The sequence below is a fragment of the Brienomyrus brachyistius genome, chromosome 1 (assembly GCF_023856365.1).
Source record: "Brienomyrus brachyistius isolate T26 chromosome 1, BBRACH_0.4, whole genome shotgun sequence".
NCBI classification, from domain to species: domain Eukaryota; kingdom Metazoa; phylum Chordata; class Actinopteri; order Osteoglossiformes; family Mormyridae; genus Brienomyrus; species Brienomyrus brachyistius.
The window spans coordinates 42,672,675-42,693,094 of NC_064533.1; the positions used below are offsets into that span (position 1 = coordinate 42,672,675).

The 20,420-nt window shown below is 43.2% G+C and overlaps 2 protein-coding genes across 51 annotated transcripts in view; both read left to right on the forward strand.

The window, feature by feature from the left end:
* Positions 1-5,349, forward strand: part of pcnt (pericentrin) — a 42,672-nt gene extending 37,323 nt beyond the window's left edge. For 13 of the 50 annotated variants that reach the window (XM_049031549.1, XM_048969780.1, XM_048969827.1 and 10 more), the window contains 13 exons: positions 94-264; positions 373-568; positions 651-831; positions 919-1,597; positions 1,681-2,232; positions 2,395-2,570; positions 2,749-2,845; positions 2,960-3,064; positions 3,304-3,527; positions 3,616-3,701; positions 3,809-3,953; positions 4,019-4,125; positions 4,980-5,349. In XM_049031549.1, coding sequence (XP_048887506.1) covers positions 94-264; positions 373-568; positions 651-831; positions 919-1,597; positions 1,681-2,232; positions 2,395-2,570; positions 2,749-2,845; positions 2,960-3,064; positions 3,304-3,527; positions 3,616-3,701; positions 3,809-3,953; positions 4,019-4,125; positions 4,980-5,032 — 2,772 coding nt within the window. In that variant the 3' untranslated portion in view covers positions 5,033-5,349. The remainder of the gene's footprint in view (positions 1-93; positions 265-372; positions 569-650; positions 832-918; positions 1,598-1,680; positions 2,233-2,394; positions 2,571-2,748; positions 2,846-2,959; positions 3,065-3,303; positions 3,528-3,615; positions 3,702-3,808; positions 3,954-4,018; positions 4,126-4,979) is intronic. The other 37 variants (XM_048971414.1, XM_048970069.1, XM_048970838.1 and 34 more) reach the window with 37 other exon arrangements.
* A 3,768-nt stretch (positions 5,350-9,117) lies between these two features.
* rpl37a (ribosomal protein L37a) lies at positions 9,118-18,075 on the forward strand. Its single transcript, XM_049013429.1, has 4 exons — positions 9,118-9,257; positions 9,749-9,877; positions 17,688-17,770; positions 17,947-18,075. The coding sequence occupies exons 1-4, from the start codon at positions 9,255-9,257 to the stop codon at positions 18,008-18,010; spliced, it is 279 nt and encodes a 92-aa protein (XP_048869386.1). The 5' UTR covers positions 9,118-9,254; the 3' UTR covers positions 18,011-18,075.
* The last annotated feature ends 2,345 nt before the right edge of the window (positions 18,076-20,420 follow it).

The following is a 20,420-nucleotide window of genomic DNA, read 5'->3' on the forward strand; positions in this document are numbered from 1 at the left end:
TATGTGTGCTACAGCCTCCTGAAGTCTGGCTTGAATGTACGGTCTAAGGCTGCATGTGCGTGGAGAGCATTCTGGGTACCATTCTGTGTGCAGGGTCAAAGCAATGAAGCTGACTGGCGTGCAGAGCTAATCCAGGCAGTGAGCACCATGTTAGCCAGTGAGTGGCACTGGTTGTGCTCAGAACTGTCGTCCATTACAGCTGCCCATGTGGCCTTGCATCCCGATCCTCTCACAAAGCACCTGGAACAGCTGCTCAAACAGCAGGTCAGGGATTTGGAACCTATGTTTGGGTGGGGAGGGTTTTCTGAAGGGGTGGTTGCTGACCTTGTGCTCTGTGAGCGGCTGTTGGAGCCTGACCTACCTGTCCCTCAGGATGAGCACCAGCGGTCATCCCTGCAGCAGCTACTGTCTGCAGACCGCCGTAGCCTTCTCTCCGAGCTGCAGAGCTTGCAGACTCAGCTGCGCATTGCTAGTCTGCAGAATCAGGAGCAGCTGCAGCAGATGCAGAACTGTCTGAGTGCTGCGCAGGAGGAGGGAAGCCAGCAGCGGCACCAGCTGCACAGACAAGGTCAGACATGGTGGTTCCAGCTGTGATTCTTGTGGTGGCTCCTCTGACTGCAAGCCTCACACACACTTTTGTCTGCTCGTAGTGGAGCTGCTGGAGTTTCGACTGCAGCAGGAGCAAGTTCTAGTGCAGAAGCTGCGCAGTTCCCTGTCTCTGGAGCAGGATATTGCAGCCCAGTTGAGGACAGAACTAGAGAAGAAACATACCCTACTTGAAACCACTGCCAGTAGCCAGCAGGAGCTGCACAGCGAAACCTGCAGGCTGAGGTACAGCAGCCCAGCAGGTTCTCTTTCAAAGCACATTCCTGCAGGTGCAGGCCTTGCTACATACTAACCCTTAACCCTCCACATCAGGGTGCAGCTGGAGAGCCAGGCTGTCGAGTGCCTGTCCTGGGAGGAGAAGGCAAAAAATGAAAAAACCAAGGTGCAGGAGCTCCAGCAGGAGGTGCAGCATGGACAGGCCAAGGTGCAGGAGCTCCAGCAGGAGGTGCAGCATGGACAGGCCAAGGTGCAGGAGCTCCAGCAGGAGGTGCAGCATGGACAGGCCAAGGTGCAGGAGCTCCAGCAGGAGGTGCAGCATGGACAGGCCAAGGTGCAGGAGCTCCAGCAGGAGGTGCAGCATGGACAGGCCAAGGTGCAGGAGGTGCAGCATGGACAGGCCAAGGCGCAGGAGCTCCAGCAGGAGGTGCAGCAAGGACAGGCCAAGGTGCAGGAGCTCCAGCAGGAGGTGCAGCAAGGACAGGCCAAGGTGCAGGAGCTCCAGCAGGAGGTGCAATTTGGACAGGCCAAGGTGCGGGAGCTCCAAGAGGTGGTGCAGCGCGGACAGGCCAAGATGCGGGAGCTCCAGCAGGAGGTGCAGCGCGGACAGGCCAAGGTGCGGGAGCTCCAGCAGGAGGTGCAGCGCGGACAGGCCAAGGTGCGGGAGCTCCAGCAGGAGGTGCAGCATGGAAAGGCCAAGGTGCGGGAGCTCCAACAGGAGGTGCACAGGGAGCAGCAATGCAGTCAACACACACATGTGGCACAAAATCAGGTGGTGTGTGGAAATGGTTTGGAATGGGGATTAGAAACCTCGTTCAGTGGGGGTTCATTGACTAAACATTCTGTTTCTTTCTATAGGTACTTCAGCGTGCCCTGGAACAGAAGCATGTACAGTGCAGCAACCTCCGCAAAGAGCTCCAGATCGAGATTTCTCGTTGTGACGCGCTGATTTTGCAGGAGAGCAGAAGAGCCAGTCAGGCAGTACAGCAGCTGGAGGAGCTGACCGACTCCCTCACTCAGGAGAAGCAGGATCTCGCCATGAAGCTGGAGGACACGCGTTCTCTCTGTGCTCAGCTGAGTGCCTCCCTCATGCAAGAGAAGCAAGAGAAGCAGGATCTCACCCTGAAGCTGGAGGAGGCAAGCTCTTTCAGTGCTCGGCTGACTGCCTCCCTCACTCAGGAGAAGCAGGAGAAGCAGGATCTCACCCTGAAGCTGGAGGAGGCAAGCTCTTTCAGTGCTCGGCTGACTGCCTCCCTCACTCAGGAGAAGCAGGAGAAGCAGGATCTCAAGCTGAAGCTGGAGAAGCAGCAGGGTTTCCATGATAAACAGCAGCTAGACACCGACAAGCAGGAACTGCAGGAGGAGAGAAGGGACTGGCAGAACCAGCAGGAGCGGAAGCATCAGAGGCTGGTATGTCAGTCTGCTGGGTAGGGTGGAAGCACCTGATGATCTGTAGAGATCAGCTCAACTTTTCTTCCACATTATTCCTTAGTGGAAATGTCTCCACCACCAAATGCTGGCTTTCTTAAGGGTTTTTGATGCATGTGCATGACTACCACCCTGTGGCCCTAGCTGGAGCTGGAGGAGCAACAGCAGCGCATCAACCACTTTCAACAAACGCTCCTAGACCTACAGGGGATGTCAAGCCACGCCTGTCCCCAGAGCCAGCAGCAGCTGCAAATTACCCAGCAGCAGCTGCAGTTGGCCAGGGTTCGAGTGACCCGTCTCCTTCACAGAGCCCACAGCAGGTGTGGTGTAGAGGATGCCCCCCCCCCCATCATGTCACTGTGGCTCACTAACTAGCTTGGGCTCTCCATGTTACTCCTGTTGGGGGTAGCTGGGGAATGTGGGTGGGTGTGCCTGGGATGTGAGGGTGTAATGTGGACAGGCATGGGCGTGCCTTTAGGTTTCTGCTGTTGTCTGCAGCTGTGACAGTGGGTGGCTGCAGCTGAAACACGACCTGCAGGAGCTGCTCTGTACTTTGACTGACTTGGAGCAGGACCTGCAGCAGCTGAACTCCCAGGTGAGGACTGGAGATCCGTGCATGCCGAGTAGTATTAGTAGTAGTAGAAGACTTTTGAGAATGTAGCTTCAACCAGGAGACCATAAGAAGCGGTTTCACATGCCTGTTCCCCAGGAGCTGTCTGTGGCGGAGGAGAAGGCTAGGCACACTGAGTGGGCATCCCTGTCAGAGGTGGTTGGCCCTGTGACAGTCGCTGACTGTGCAAAGCTCGGGGCACAGGTAAGCCATTTTTCCACCAACTCTGGGTTGCATTTTGGATTTAAGGCCTAAAAGTGAAATTCTGCTGCCAGTGTCAGGATTCAAACCAACGACCTGGACATAATGGTGATTTTGGGTTTTTGGAGTTGTGTACTTGGCACTTTCTATCCTTGTATTGTGGGTATTAAAAGATTTTAGATGTGGAAAATGCAGCAGGCCTGTATGGGAGGTACTTCTGAGTGGATCTGTGTGATCCACAGGTCCAGCGGCTCTATCTGAAGTACCTGCGGGCTGAGAGCTTCCGCAAGGCACTCGTCTACCAGAAAAAGTACCTGCTGCTGCAGCTAGGGGGCTCCCGGGACTGCGAGCTGGCCACTCTGTCCCTCCTCGGCCTCATGGGCGCATGCCCCTGCCCTGCTGCTTTCAAGACCCGCCCCACTAATCGCTTCAGGACCACCGTCTGTGTGATAATCGCCATTTCACGGTAAGGTACCCTGAACCCCATTGTGGAGCATGGTTTCCATGCCCTGCAGCCTCACAGCATTTCCGCTCTGCATCCCCTGCTGTTCCAGGCTCCGTTTTCTGGTCAGGAAGTGGCACAAGTCTGTCAGAAGGGGGGCAATGAATCCGGCCTCGAACAAACATGGACCCGGCATCAGTGAGTGACCACGACCCACGACCTGCATGCCCCGTCATTCCTACTAACCCCGTCTTGTCGTCCCCCTTCAGTCATCCCTGCTAACACTGTTCCCCGTCACCTTGCAGGCAGTGCTACCCGCGTACCTTTACCAATGCAGCTACAGCCGGGTGACATCTGTTTCCCACCCACACACAAGCATGGTCCTGCCCAGAGAGTAGCACTTTCTCCTGTACTTCCTCCTGCGACATCAGCCTTTAATCTTCAGAACAGGTAGGTTGCCCCATGGTTCTTTATGTGACATCAGGATGTGTTTATTAGTGTTAAAGCTCCCCCAGCCCCTGTGTTCCTAGGCCACTCCCATACTCGGACCCAGAGCACTCGCTCAGCGAGTACATCCAGCACCTGGAGGCTGTGCAACAGCGTCTGGGAGCCGTTCAGAAAGGTGAGTTTCTAGAACCACTGGAAGCCATATTGCCAGTGGGGGGCCATGGTGATGCAGGGCAGAAAGTACCCCCCGTGCTGGAATACAGGAATTATACCGGAAAGCTGCTTTTGGACGTCAAGTGTGACTTTGTCCTGCCTGGTCCCTGTGGCCCTGATGTCACTTTACTGGATGTGCTGGCCCTCCCTCCCTCTCTCCGGGCTTGTTAAGATGTGTCTGCCTTGGGCTGGCACCTAGGACCAAATCCAAAGGATTGTTGCAGCTCTGGCTTCAGCGTGAATATCAGCTTCTGTAACTGTTGGTGTGAATGCTTCAGCCGTCATGTGTTTGTGGCTGTAACTTTACTCTGATGCTAACTGCGTTGTTTATATGATAGTCTCATGGGCAGCTTGGCTCAGTGTTAACCCCCCCAGACTCTTAACGCCCCTTTGGACACACCGTCCATTGTAACCCAAGTGGTCACCTGTGATTCGACATATTTCATCCACTCATCCAGCATAAGGACAAAGCTGGGACCAGCCAGCTGCCCAGCTGGCCTCTGACTGAATACAAGGACAGTGAAGGCAGACTTGGCCTACAGGCAGCTTATTTAACTGTTATTTAAGTGCCCTGAGAACAGGTGGTAGAGTCACATGACTTGTGCTGCAAATATGGTGAAATATCAGTAGAAGTGGCTGCTTGAAAATAGAAGCCGGTTGTTTTTGAGTTGCCTGTCTCCCCTATTGCATCCCAAGATGCTACCCCCATGAGGCACTAGTCTGTCTGTGAAATCATTCAAGGCGGAGCACGGCGTGCTGCATGAGGTCTGCAGGCCTTCATTTCTGACACTGACATATCTGTCTTTGTGCTTACAGGCTCCCCAGTTGCGGTTTCATTCCTTGCATCTCCCCAGCAATCTGATCCATAGTGGCAGTTTCCTTCAGAATTTTATGCTTCTCCATTAATCATACGTGGATTACACTTATGCTCATGTACCAACCTCAACATGAATGTGACTTATTCACCGGATTGTTTATAGTTTGTTGAAGTGCTATTTTTAAACTTTTTATGGGATTCTTCTAATGTTCTGTAAGCATTGGCACAGTTTGACATTTGTGGCAATTTTAAACATTTTCTTCACTGGAAGCAATGCTGGAAAGTCACTTAAAATGCACAAATATGAATACAGGCCTGTTCTTTTTTTAATGTTTAAAAGCCAGCATTAATTAAATTATTTTAATCTGGTGTCTGCCTCAGTGGTTCACATTTTTTTGCACAACAGCCTGGGGAGGAGAGGGGTGGGTTGGGCTACCTCCTGCCTCTAGCTACTGTACCCCCATCCCCTCAGGAGTGGTTCTGCCTGGTGTGTATCTCTGTCCACCTGGGAGAAATTGCACCATGTTAACCTCATCACAAGGGCTAATGAGCCTTCATTTACTCAGACCTGCACTGTTCATGCACACATCCCAGTGCCTGCATGAAATTGTGATACTGAGCGGTGAGTACAGTCAGTGGTTCACGCAAATGGGAATCTGCACTGTGCATCAAGAACCTGAAGTGGAGGACATCTTGGACATCATGCCCTCAGTGGAGGACAGTCATGAAGCAAAGACCAGTTCAGATCCTCTATGACCAGGACAAGGATCTTACTTAATAGTGCTTGCAACTGCACTCCTCAGGTCTCATTTATAAAATGTTCATATGTACAGGTTTGATTTTACTTATACTCCATGTCAAATCTCAGATCTATAGAAATGGTGTTTCATGTGGAAAAATACTTAAACCCACACAGGTCCAGATTTGGCATACACCCTTTTCCTTATGGCAATGTTGGGGTAATGCAGATATGAGCAGTAGTAGATGCAGTTTTATTCCCAAATTGAACACATTATTGAGGTTATAGACCAGGAGCCCAGAGGGGTCAGCCTAGCGAACCAATTTCCCTTAGTGTAATCTTGCGGGGGGCATATGACAGTTCATCAGAATAGATGTCAGCTGGGCCCGTGGTGGTGGGTGTGGCTGTGAGGGGTGTGGTAATGAATTCAAATTATTGAGCTAGGTCAGCTGATAAATGAACCAAATGAAACTAGCTGGAATTTGTTCAGTATCAACCCAGGTATCATGAATGAACATTGCCAGACAGTTCCTGTGGTGGGTTACCCCTGCCAGACACACCAAAATTTGAGCTAGATCAGCTGATATAGATATCCGAACTGAATGAAAGTAGTTGGAATTGGTTCAGTATCAGCCTAGGTATCATGAATGAGCATTGCCAGACTCTTTCTGTGGTGGGCTAGATCAGCTGATATAGATATCCGAACTGAATGAAACTAGTTGGAATTGGTTCAGTATCAGCCTAGGTATCATGAATGAGCATTGCCAGACTCTTTCTGTGGTGGGCTAGATCAGCTGATATAGATATCCGAACTGAATGAAACTAGTTGGAATTGGTTCAGTATCAGCCTAGGTATCATGAATGAGCATTGCCAGACTCTTTCTGTGGTGGGCTAGATCAGCTGATATAGATATCCGAACTGAATGAAACTAGTTGGAATTGGTTCAATGTCAGCCTAGGTATCATGAATGAACAATCAACATCATTCCCATTTGATACAATGAAATGGATATAGGATATTCTGGTTATCATCTGTTCTAAGAGGTAAGTGTTATGCTTTTTTACTATTACAACTAAGGAGTTGGCAATAGTGATGTGTCGGTCGCGAACGAAACGGCTCTCGGAGCCGGCTCTTTGAAGTGAACGATCAGAGCCGGCTCCTGCCTGTGAGCCGGAGTCAGAGCCGCTTTTTTTATTTCTCTATTTTTTTTTAAGCCGCACGGATTGGTCAACTATACGATGCGTGTCTGCTCTGAGCAGGAGAGGGAGGGCGGTGATGCAGGGTGCGTTCGACTTGGGCTTTAAGTTTTAAGTCGCGTGACAAAATGAGTGACTGCAGGAAACGGAGCGAAATTTGGATACATTTCAATTACATTGATAATACAAAAGCAGTGTGTAGAGCATGCAAGGTTAAAATCTCATATCGAACAGGCTCTAGAAATAACCTGCATCGGCACCTGAAAACTGTACATCCATCAGTGCAGTGGGAAGAAAAAAGACAAGCAAGTGAACCTGCTACTAATGAAAGTGACAGTTTGTCTACTGCAACTGTTGAAAGTGCCAGTTTGTCAGTGTCTACACCGTCATCCAGTACAGCACCACAACCACCTAGACCTACAACCTAGAGCTCCTTGAGACAGTTTGTGCAAAAAGCTATGACTCCAGTAAAACAGAACACAATTGATGAGGAATTGGCTAAAATGATTGCACGTGATTTCCAACCATACTACTACTAACCTACTAATAATTTTACATTATTTTTTGTAATACATTCATTTAAGCACCAAATAACATCTGAAGAGCCACTTGGGAGCCTACAGAGCCGGCTCTTTTAAGTGAACCGAGCCATAAGAGCCGGCTCTCTTAAAAGAGCCGAAATTCCCATCACTACAACTCCTCAGCAAGGAAAATCGCTATTGCCTGTCTATAAGTCGCTAGAAGTCGCTAAATGACGCTATCGCCTTATTTGCATATTGTGCATGTAATTGTAATGGACGTTGTAGGAGAGAGGAATAATGTCGTGGGAGATAAAAGAGGTGGTTAAAAAACACCACAAATACGTTTAATACTACAAAGAACTTTATTCTGTTTCTTTTTTCCACTCTGGTGTTTTTTTATTATTTTTTATTATTAATGCTGTACTAGATACAAACACTTTACAAGCACATCTTAGGATATAGTTCACAGTGATAATATACATGGTAGAAGAGAACTAAAACAACAACGACTGCGTTTATGTAATTATTGAGGTCTGTCTAGAATATCTTACTGTATCTAAAATCCCTAAATAAATTAATTATAGTTTCAAAAGCATTACATCCAAAAGAAAGGGACACATCTCTTTTAAAATTTTTAAATCTTACAATTCACTGGATAACAACGGTGAGGAATCTTTAAAGTTACCTCCCGCAACTTATTCGAAATAATGAAAGTCCTAGGTAACATCCAAGTAGATTCCCAATCTATGTCATCGAACAGATTATTCCATTAAAACACTGCAGCTGCCTTAGATACAATATTCCTCTGAATTATGTCTAATGCGTTTGTTGGTCGCTTCCTTACTCAGAAGGGGACAAATATTGCCTATAAACAGATCCTCAGGAACTAGATGAGGGAGAGTGCAGTTTCTGCCCTTTACAGCCGATGATAGCAGGAGGACTACCCCACTATATGTCGCGTCAAAAACCATACAATATTCTTTAGTAGAAACAGGAATATAGTCGGACAAAAAACTCTCATATATAAACAACAGACAATCTTCATTCAATAACTGACTAAAATAAAACCATTATCAATCCATCTTTCAATATAAAGTGTTTGCGTTTATAAGTTATGTCTTCATTACGTTTCTTATTTTTGATAGCCAAGGCAGGATCAGCCAGCGGCGGCTTCGCGCATGCGCGGTTCATTTGCAGTTGGCCGTGGAGAGGTGAACAACTCCTGCTCTGACTACAGCTGGTTGAGCCTGCTACGCGATGACTGGCCGCCTATGAGCGTTTTGGGACGGGAGGAGAGCCCACGGCAGCACCCGCTGCTCGGTGAGAAGAGAAAACGATACGTGCTTTCACATCAGAGTCTCCAAAAGTCTCCAATCAGCTTTTTTGAAAACGAGTCGCTAGAAGGGTCTAAAAACTCGCTAAACACAGCGACAATGTCGCTAACTTGGCAACACTGAAAGCACCAGATATTTATGGGCGTGTGTTAAGTAGCGAACGAGCATGCGCAGTTAACTCGTGTAGGACATTCATGGCTAAGAAGTAATTTCAGAACACCTGCACGCATCGGGCACCTACCCGTGTCATTTCACTCAGTTACCGCAGCCCCAAGTAACGATTATTTTTCCCCATGCTTTGTCAGTGTTAATGTGTTGCATGACACCTCCTTTGTTGCTGTATTGTAACTATTGTTCATTATAGGAAAAAAAAGATTACGACACCCGGTCCGCCTGTATCCCACAATGCCAGTCGGCAATTGTGAGTATAATGCGCATGCGCAGGGCATTCTTTCTTTTTGGACCTAAGTCTCGTCGTAAGAAATGGTGAGTTCGAAGTCGTTGACTGCAGTATATTTTTAATCCAAATCCATCCGTTAAAAGAACATCATATTTGCTTATTTTAATAATTTAATAATAATGCTTATTAGTTACTATGTGACCTAAAACGTGTCTGAAGCTAACTAGATACTTAAATAATAAAATGTCTCTGTTTGGTGTCCCGTTCTTTCTTGCTCTGAATATTAAATTGCCGTTTATTTATCTGTGGTTACTCGGATGTTATATTCACGGTTTGTAAGTAAGTTGTGAGTGTAGGCTTCGGTTGTGTGTGTGTTTTTTTAATTTTATTTATAGATTCGTAGATTCTCCTCCATTCCGTCTTCGTGATAATAGAAGTGTATAGTAATTCTAACATTAACCGCTACGATAAAGTTTCTGTATGATTTCGTATTCATGTTTAGAAGCATAGCGCCAGGTCGTTCCTGACTGCGAGCCAAGTCGTTTCTTAATATTTTTAATGCACCTTTGTACCGTAGGCCAAGCGCACCAAGAAGGTGGGTATAGTGGGGAAGTACGGTACCCGCTACGGGGCTTCTCTCAGGAAGATGGTGAAGAAGATCGAGATAAGCCAGCACGCCAAGTACACCTGCTCTTTCTGCGGAAAGGTTTGTGTGGGGAATCATTGCCTGGCTGTTTGTCATATTGGTTTCTACACTAACTGTGCTAATTAAGGTGGTGTATTGCTATTAAACACTTGAAACGGGCACAGTGACACTCAGTGTGAGATTAACCCACTATAACAGGTGTACACATCATTTGATAGCTTGCTGTTAGGAATTATGCGAGAGTAATAGCCAACCATTCTCTCACCTGTATATGTATGGATATGCCATGGAGAGCAAGATGGCGTACGCAAAAAGAGAATTTACTCACGAGGGACCAATAGTGTTGCATAAGAAATTTACAAATGGGAGGATGCCATTTGGCCCATCAAGCTCGTTTTGGGGAGAACTTAACTAATAGCTCAGAGCTATTAAAATCTTATCTAGCTCTGATTTAAAGAAACCCAGGGTTTTGGGGTACACTATACTAGCAGGGAGACTGTTCCATACTCTAACCACACGCTGTGTAAAGAAGTGCTTTCTCAAATCCATTTTGAAACGTTCTCCCGCTAATTTCCACCTATGGCCACAAGTTCTGTTATTTAAACTAATATTGAAGTAACCATTTGGCTGAAGAGCATCCAGGCCTGTTAGAATCTTTTATACCTGGACCATGTCCCCCCTTAGTCTCCTTTGCTCAAGGCTTAACAGATTCAGCTTAGCTAACCTCTCCTCATAAGACATTTCTCTAAGACCAGGAATCATTCATGTAGCCCTATGTTGAACCCTTTCCAAGGCAGCAGTGTCCCTTTTAAGGTATGGTGACCAAACCTGCACACAATATTCTAGGTGGAGTCTTACCAAGGAATTGTATGATCGTAGTATCACCTCCCTTGACTTAAACTCCACACAGCTAGAGATGCAACCTAACATCCTATTGTCCTTTTTTTTTTTTAAATTGCTTCCCTACACTGCCGAGTGGAACATGGAAGCATCAACATACACATAATTATAATCATTTCTCATAATCAGCTACCTTTATTTCAGTGGAACCCATAAAATATCTGTACTTTATATTTCTGCTCCCTGCATGGATTACCTTACATTTATCTGTTAAATTTTTCTGCCAGGTATCAGCTCAATCACTAATTAAATCACAATCCCGTTGTAGCTTCTGTGCTGGTAGTTCAGTATCTGCTACCCCACCCACCTTAGTGTAGTCTGCAAATTTTAACTTGTTTGCTGTATGTATTGGTTACAATATCATTAATATAAATTAGGAACAATAATAATGGTCCTAAAACTGAACCCTGCAGTGCCCCTCTATGAACGTAGGCCCACTGTGACATTGTGCTTCTAAAAACTACCTGCTGCTTCCTGTCTGTTAACCAGTTTTTCATCCAAGCTGCTACAGTTTCTAAAATCCCTGCAGCTTTGAGCTTTAGTAGGAGTGGTTTGTGGTGGACAACATCAAAGACCTTCTGAAAATCTAAGTAGACCATCGTAGGCTGTTTTGTGATCAATTTCTCTTGTAGCTTCCTCAAAGAACTCAAGTAGATCAGTTAAGCATGATCTACCTCTCCTAAATCCATGTTGGCTATCCTTCAGAATATTTTTATCTAGGTAATGTACTCTTTTCACTTCGATTATAGCTTCCATTACTTTTTCATTTATGCAAGTTAAACTGATTCGCCTATAGTTTGCAGGATTACTTCTATCCCCTTTTTTAAATATGGGTATTAGCATTCTTCCGATCAGAAAGTATCACATCAGCAGATAAGGGTTTCTGGAATAGTAAAGTTATAGGTTTACTAATAATATCCCTAATCTTTTATAACTATAGGTAAAATGCCATCTGGCCCTGCGGTTTATTTTGAGCTTAGCTAGGCTTTGTGCCACATCAGCCTCAGTTATACATATATTGGTCATAGACGACACTGTATTTGTACTGAATGGTGGCAAGTTACTTGTGTTCTCTACTGTGAACACCCATGTAAAATAATCAAACTCATTTTCATTTATAAGATCCTTACTATCCTACAGATTAGTGATTTCAGCTTTTAGAGCTCTTTTGGAGTTAAAATATTGAAAGAAACTTTTATTGTCATCATTAGCCTCCAGTGCAATCTTCCTTTCTACATTCCTCTTAGCAAGTCTAATGTTAACTCAACCTGTAGACTTGGATATTCCTGCTTTATTCTGACATTCGTTATTTTCCATTTCTGGAAGAGAGCCCTTTTCCTACTGATTTTATTCCTAATTTCCATAGTAAACCACCTTGGTTGCAGTTTCCTAGATTTAGTTTTGCTGGAAACAGGTATGAAGTCCTCTTGCACTTGCAACAATGTACTTAAAAAAAAAATTACCATGCCTCTTCAACAGTTTAGCTATTTAACTCCATCCAGAATATAATTTCTAGTTTGTCTCATACTATTAATGTTAGCCTTCCCAACATTGTATATTTTTGTTTTGGAATTTGCTTTTCAGACACTAACCGCAAATTTAACCATGTTATGATCAGTACTAATCAGTGGTTCTAAAACCTCTAATTTTCTAATCTTATCCTGCTCATTATAGAAAACAAGATCAAGAAGATCTTCTCCACTGGTAGGGGTATTAGCAAACTTAGTAAAAAAAAACAGAAAACAATCCTATTCTAATTCCTCCATCTTAAGTTAATTTATAGAAGTGTCCCACTATATCCCAGGTAAATTAATAAATTATGTGGTGGTTATTGGTGTTTACTTATAGTCCTGATGTACTGTGTATACGTATACTGCAACAACACCTCCCTTCCTGCCTATCTGGTGTCTACGGGACAATGTGTAACCATCCATATTCTCTATCATTGTCACTCATCCATGTTTGTTATTCCTATAATGTCATGAGTATGAGAGTATGATGAACTAAAAGCCTCTAAATCATGAATTTTGTTTCTAATTCTCCTAGCAAAGGGTAAGCCTTTAACAGTGCCTACTTTATAAATAGCAGCCATTGTTTACAGCGTACACCCTTACTGCGTAAACTTCAATACAACATACAGGACTCTCCCCGCCAACCACAACTTGTGTCGCTACATCTACCTGTATCTACCTGATCTTCGCCCGACAATGCACATTTGTCTATTGCGTTGTAACTTCCCGCGTTAAATGGGTTAAACCGGTTGTTATTGGACTGCGTAGTAATGGCTTGTTAAGTGTTATGTGCGTATTGTTTGTTTTATTAAACCTTGTGAAATACCGGTCATGCCGATAATTGTGAATTCAGAATAATAATGGAAGTAAAGGATTTTATGATTTAATATCATTAATATTTTCAGGCCAAATGCCAATTTGGATGCGAATGTTTATTTTAAAAATCCATTTTGACCAGCCGTTGTGTATTTTCGTTGCCGTTTATCGCCGGCCGGCACCAAGTAATCGTGAGTAATTTAAGGAAAATTTCAAGGATCCAAATGAGCTTTGTAGAATTATTTAGCAAGTAATAATGTGTTCATTTGTTTTGTAGTCAATGTAAGGGTCTGTTCTATTAGTTTTATCATTTACATGGATATTTCGTGAGTTCTTTCATCCATCTTGCACTCTGGTTACAACATTCTATGCTTATAACGTACATGTTTTTGATATCCCGTCTTGTACGTAGTAAAGAGGTTCGACTGTAATTTGCGCTTTCTGTATGGTGGCCAAGAAAGCCCAAAATAAATGCATGTCTAATAGAAAAACGTGCTGCAAAGCAACGAAGCCTATTATTCAAGTTCATAAAGCTGCGAACACCTTGGAAATTCATAGACGCTGCACAAATTAAGAAAACCCTTTCATCAATGTGACAACACATGCGAACCACATTTTACAGACGCGCTGCAAATACAGAAAGCAACGTCAACTTCGAAGATGCGCCTCAAATACCACGGAAGTGTTTCCAGAGGACACTTTGTCCGGGTGGTCACATGCTTGTAATGTTTTTAACATAGATGTTAAAACTTTGCTGTTAATATGGCAAACTGCATGGTTTTGGGTTACGGTAAACAATCAATTGCAGCTGTACAAATTAAATTACTGAACTGTGTATAAAGTACGTTATACTGTACTGTACATGAAAAATAGCTTATTGTAGTTTGGCCACTGCATCTCTATGGCTCATTTTTAGAAGTTTATCATAAGCTTTGAGTCCATATTTGTTATTGAGAGAAAATAACACACTTTTTTCTGTTTTATGTGCACGCAGCTTTAGCCTCAGGTAGCTAGACAGAAGCAGACGGACCACAGTAAAGTGAAAAAATATCAGTTTTACATTTTTTCCATATGTGGTCATGCTTAGACACTATAAGCAGACTACTTGACTAATAAAAATGAATTATTTAAACAGTATTTGTACAAAAAATGCTTAAGTATCAAAATGCTTGGGACAGATTCAGTTTCCACTAACTTTTCACCTGTAAATTATCGCCCGGATACAGTGACCTCCGATAACACTATTGAATAACCATTGTGTTGTGGTTATTTGCAGTGGGTTTCCGAAGTCGCGGTTGTTTTTCTGTTTGCGGTGCGTCTGTGAATGTGCAGCATGTTTGTAAAATGTGGTTTGCCTGTGTTGTCATTTTAAGTGTTCTGAATTTGTGTAGCATCTGAATTTGTAGTGTGTGTGCAAATGTGTTGTGAACTTCAATAATATGCTTTGTTGCTTTTCAATGTGTTTGTTAGACATTTTTTATGCTGAATGTCATTGGTCTTTTTCGGCCACCGTATTTCTCTCCCCACCTATATTCTTAACTCCCTACCTCCCAATCCCTAGTTTTAAACATTCCTCAACTACTCTACACCTACGCCTCCCCAATACACTGGTTCCCCTCTGGTTCAGATGCAACCCATCTGGCTTGAACAGGTCCCACCTGTTCCAGAAGGTCTTCCAGTGCCCCATAAAAGTGAACCCCTCTATACCACCCTTTTAGCTATGTGTTTACTCTCCTTATTTCAGCTAACTTGGCTTGGCTTGCACGTGGCACAGGAAGTATTCCAGAGAGTACCACCGTGGATCTTCGTCTTATTCTTGACTTCTATAAATTAATCCTGCAGAGCAGCCTTCCTACCCTTGCCTATGTCGTTGGTGCCAACATGCACCATGACCACTAGATCCACCCCGGCTGGGGCCAAAAGCCTGTGCACACAATTCAGAAGGTCCCCTTCCTGGGCACCAGGCAGGCAAGACACCGTATGGGATCCTCTATCACAGGTGCACACAACTGTCTACACCTCTAATAATTGAATCTCTCCTACTACTATAACCTCCCTCTTTCTGGGGGGAGGGGACTCCTCATGACCCAAGGGCTCACCTGCCTCCCCAGTCTCTTCTGGCTTTAAAGCTGGAAGCACCTGAAAGTGGTTAGACACAGGTGATGCTGCCTCTATAAATTGTGTATGCTCTTTCTTGCATCTATGACCTACGTTCACCCGGCTCTCTACCTATTTGTTCTTCATTCTCCCTGCCTGTTACGTAAATCTCCCTAAAAGGTGTATGAACTCTCCTGTAACTCCATGTTGCATTAGATGAGCCAGTTGTTCCTCGAGGTCACAAACCTTGACTACGAAAGTCCACTAGCTTACATCGCTCGCAGATGAAGTCCGACTGGACGCAAACATCCAGAAGGGCAAGCATCTTGCAAACACAAAACTGAGCTGGCCCCATAATTACCTAATTCACTATGACCCCGTTCTTTGCTTCCAGCACAGTATATTTATATAGCATATTTACTTTTAAGCTGATTAACACAGTTAATACAATAAGGCGCCAGGTACAATAAAACGCCAAGTTAACACTTGCATTGAAATAGAACTTTTTGAATTATCCATTAGCATCAGAGAACAACCATAAACTTTTAAAATAACCAAATTAACAATTGCCTACCCGAGACTAACTTTCTGCTGAACCACGTTTAATTAAAATAGTGAAGTTGCTCTTGGGAGGCCAAAATACCACAAAAAAACCCTCTCAAAGCTGGCTATTGCCGGAGCGGGGAAAAAAGTGGACAATGTCCTCCCAACCCCGACAGGCAACTGAGCAAAATTCAGGAGTAGCTGTCAGAGTAAATGTTACCGAAGTTAGACATTACCCCACGTGTGTGTGTGTATTTGCGAAGAACAAAAACGCAGTTCATGTGACACCCGCAGCTGCAACTCAATCACAGTTTATAATACTTGTGCTGTTTAACAAGGACAGGCGAGCACTCACGCCGACCAAAATAAATATCTTAAATATATAAACCAACCACGCACGTAAACTGTACTGGCACACAAGCACTCAAATATACTTCCAAACAATTCCAATCAACCGCTTCAACTTGCGCACAACACAAGTGCATGCTGTGCCTACACCCCTCCCTCACAGTGCAGCAATTCCAGCAGCCAACCAATGCTGAGCATTAATAGTAATTATTATTATTAGGGGTCCAAGCATGCAATGCTGGAATCCTACTGTATTTGCTTGGATTCATCTTTTTTTAATTTATTATTACGATGCATTAAAATGATACGGGGAGCAGAGACTGTAAGGTGTAGAAATGCCAAATTTGGTATAGTGGTGCAGAATTCCCCTACTACTCAGGCAAGCGGAATTATACCCAGCAGCCTGATGGTGGCGCTATAATGCTGTTTTACATTTTAGCCTATACCTCCAGAATGGAGTCATGGAAACAAGATTATTCAGGCACTCCTTAGTTTCTGCCAAAATACATTGCAAATGGGATTATGAAACCCCATATTATGCCCGCTTCAATTATTTTAATTTTAAAATTTTGTAGGTTTAACAAGTCATATCGCCCAGCCCCAACTTATGGTGGTTCTATAGTGCCCATAGTCCATAGGCTTTTATACAGTAACATACATATAAAGCCATACTTGATACACATTCATTTACAAACATTTTAATGGAACATTTGATGTTAAATGTGGCCAGTGTATCTTAGGCCATAGTGCTTGGCCCCTGATAATCACAATCTATGACTAATTTTTTCATCATGCTCTCATTTTGGATGCATGAGCTTAGGTACATTGCAGCAGTATATAACATTACATTGGTTACATTTTTATTCTTTACACTCCTTGTGTATTAAATTCCATTCTGTATACTTCTATTTACTGTAACCCACTTACGTAGATTTTGTCACCTCTCTCTAATAAAAAAAAAGGTTAGGATATGTTGTGAGAGAACATGGTGCAGGAGAATGACAGGTGCACACTAGGTGAGGTCATTTTTCCATTGTGCAGTGCCTGACATTCATGGTGGAATCTCTCAATTTGTACATAATTATAATTCTCGCAAATTGAGTACATGATGTCGGACATTAATGCACTTAAATTACCATTTTTGTGACGATGAATAATAGTAATAATGAAGATAAATTTCAACTAACAGCAATAGCTTGCAAATTTAAAAAAATTAACAGTATACAGTATGACTACAGAATCATCCTGTAATGCAAAATGATGTCCTGCCCCTGACCCCAGTATCTCTCCCCCCCCCCCCCAATGTTAATATGAAACCTAGACCCTTGCTCTGAGGTATTTCTCTAAATCTGCGACAGGACCTATTCAGCAATATACTGAGTAAAAGCCTCTGTTGCTTTTAGTGCTACTGCTAGTGGGTTTTCTTCTCTCACTTCCCAAGAATTTGCGCTAAAATTTGTCTCTGGTTACATTAGCAAACTGTATATTCTGCACTATAGTGCATCTAGATGTTTGATCAAATTGTTTCAATTACATAGCATTGGTTCTTGGTATCAGAATTTGAGTGAGTATATGAGCACTGTATCAGCCCGATTATTGGTGCGTCCTTAGTTACAGGCATAGTCTTATGTATGTTTCTGTTTAATTTCTCTTAGACTAAGATGAAGAGAGAGGCCGTTGGCATCTGGAACTGTGGCTCTTGCATGAAGACTGTAGCTGGAGGTGCTTGGACATACAAGTAAGTTTGCTGTTTGGTGAAAGTGTTTGTTCCATGTTATTTCTATGGGAAAGTGCAATCTTGAATTTTCTTATCAAAGGCTATATGATCATCTTGCTGAAGTATACAGGGGATATCAGTTGTCAAATGATGGTCCCAGTTGTGATGCATGCATTTTTTTTGTTTTTGTTTTTAAGCACAACATCTGCTGTTACCGTGAAGTCTGCAATTAGAAGACTGAAGGAGCTGAAAGACCAATGAACATCTTTTTGATAAATTTGTTCATCGCTCAATAAATCTCCCATGAGGATTTGTTTGGGTTAAAAGTCCTGTCATCCTTGCCCGTTTCCCCCCAATTGGGCTGTGTCATGGTATTAAATGAATCAGACTCATCTTGGCCATGTCTACCCATGAATAAATAAACCCTTTCTCTAGGAGGATTACTATATAGGAGCCATTGCCTTGGTTATCCACACTACATAACCTACATAAATTGGACGTAAATCGGGATTACTTGATTGAACTTAATCGATTACACAGGTCTGCAACCAAAAAACTTCATAGGATTTTTTGACTGTTTCTTATAGATTTTTACTCACTGAAACCAGGAAAAATATTTCAATTCCATCTCGTCAGGTTGTTTTAAACTCGTTTTTAGTTTTCCATTTTAAACTGAAATCTGGTATCCAATTCTTGAGTCAAAAAACCATATCCAGTAATGATTTCTTACATTAATATTTCTAAGAGTGAGATACGGTGGGTTTGGAGGTGTACGGAGCTCAAGTGAGATTGTTTCAACGTGCTAAATAAGTTCAGGATTTTGTTTGCTGTATAAGCCTCACTCAGTTTACATCCTGCATTCTTTCATGACTGTGCACTTGTTTTAGTTGTGTATTATGGCTCCAAGATGTTGTGTAGTTTCTCCAGACAACTTTTGTTTCATTTGTGGTGAATACACTCTTAAAAGTCAACAAAGAAATATAAGTGATTTTGTGAAGAGTTTATTTTGCTTCAAGTTGAAATTTGGGGATCAAGACAAACCATGGGCTCCTCATAGGGTATATAGAAGATGTGAGGAAGATCTTCAGTTGTGGATTAAGGGTAAGAAAAACTCTTCATTTTGGTATTCCTATGATGTGGTATGAACAGCAAAACCACATTACTGATTGCTATTTCCGTTCGGTAGATGTAAGAGGCTTTAATACTAAAAATAAAAAACATATTTTACCCAAACCTTAATTCAGCTATTTGTCCAGTGCCACATACCTCAGCAATACCAGTTCCTCACCCACCTTCAAGTTTGGTTGATATCAGGAGTGATTTTGAGGACAGAGACACATTACCTTACCAGGATGAATCTAGCTCAGATGTTTCTGTTGATGAGGGACCCCAACCATTTTCTCAGAGCAAGCTTAATGATCTAGTTAGAGATTTAGGCCTTTCCAAAGATGGAGCCGAATTACTAGGGTCAAGACTAAAAAATAAAAATCTTCTGACACCTGGAAATTCATTCTGGTACAGGCACCGAGAGAAGAAATTCACTCCGAAGAGGGAAATCTCGTGTTTTGTAATGATGTTCAAGGGCTAATGAAATGCTTTGACATAGAATATGATCCATCTTTGTGGCGACTTCAAAATACTAACCATGTTGTTGGGCCAGCAGGCAGGTTACACAAAATATCCATGCTCCCTATGCTTGTGGGACAGTCGAGCCGGAGACCTCCATTGGACCAAATCTAACTGGCCACTTCAAGGTGCCTTAACCCCTGGTGAAAAAATTGTCAAAAAACCTTTTCAGGTGGAACCAAGGTTGTATTACCACGTCTTCATATAAAATTAGGGCTTATGAAGCAATTTATTAAATCACTGCCTAAAGATGGGGAATGCTTCGGATATCTGTGTTCCAAGTTCCCAAAACTGTCAGAAGCCATACGAAACATACGAAAACCCTCTTCAGAAACAATGGGGGACAAAGAAGCGTGGGACACTTTTAAGGATGTAGTGCACAGGTTTTTGGGGAATACTGAAGACCCTTTCTACAAAACCGTTGTACAACGCATGTTGGCTGTATATGAAGCTCAAGGATGCAAGATTAGCTTAAGTTCATTTCCTACACTCCCATATTAACTTTTTTCCTGAAAATTTAGGAGCCTATTGTGAAGAGCAGGGTGAAAGATTTCACAGGATGTTCGTGAAATCGAGAGACGATACCAAGGAAGATGGGACGTCAACATGCTAGCTGACTACTGTTGGATGCTCATGCGGGAAACAAAAGATGGAAAGTGAAAGCGTGTTAGGAGGAGCATCAAAGAGAAGAAAAGGTTTCACAGATAAAAAGTAAACATGTAGTGTTAAATGTCATGAAGGAATAGTTTTTTTTTTCTTTTTTTCAATTATAAGAAATTGTGCATAGTTAATTGTAATAAAATATAGATTTTTTTTCATCGCTGTTGTGCTTTTTTAATGTCAACTCATATTTTGCAAAAAACTACGTGATGGAGGGAAATGGAGGTCATTTTTGGATTCAGCACCCTAAAAAAAATTTCCCAAAAAATTCCCATGCAGCTCAAAAAACATTTATTTTATTATTCTATTAAAATATCAGTTAAATTTTTCCTTCTCAATTATTCGGCATTTGGCTGGATGGAAGATGGAGCATAGTGGATGAAGG

Excerpts from the sequence above, each read along its gene's own strand:
- rpl37a (XM_049013429.1), top strand. Across the intron at positions 9,878-17,687 it reads CCTGCTCTTTCTGCGGAAAG|ACTAAGATGAAGAGAGAGGC; the intron begins GTTTGTGTGGGG and ends AATTTCTCTTAG. Across the intron at positions 17,771-17,946 it reads GGAGGTGCTTGGACATACAA|CACAACATCTGCTGTTACCG; the intron begins GTAAGTTTGCTG and ends TTTGTTTTTAAG.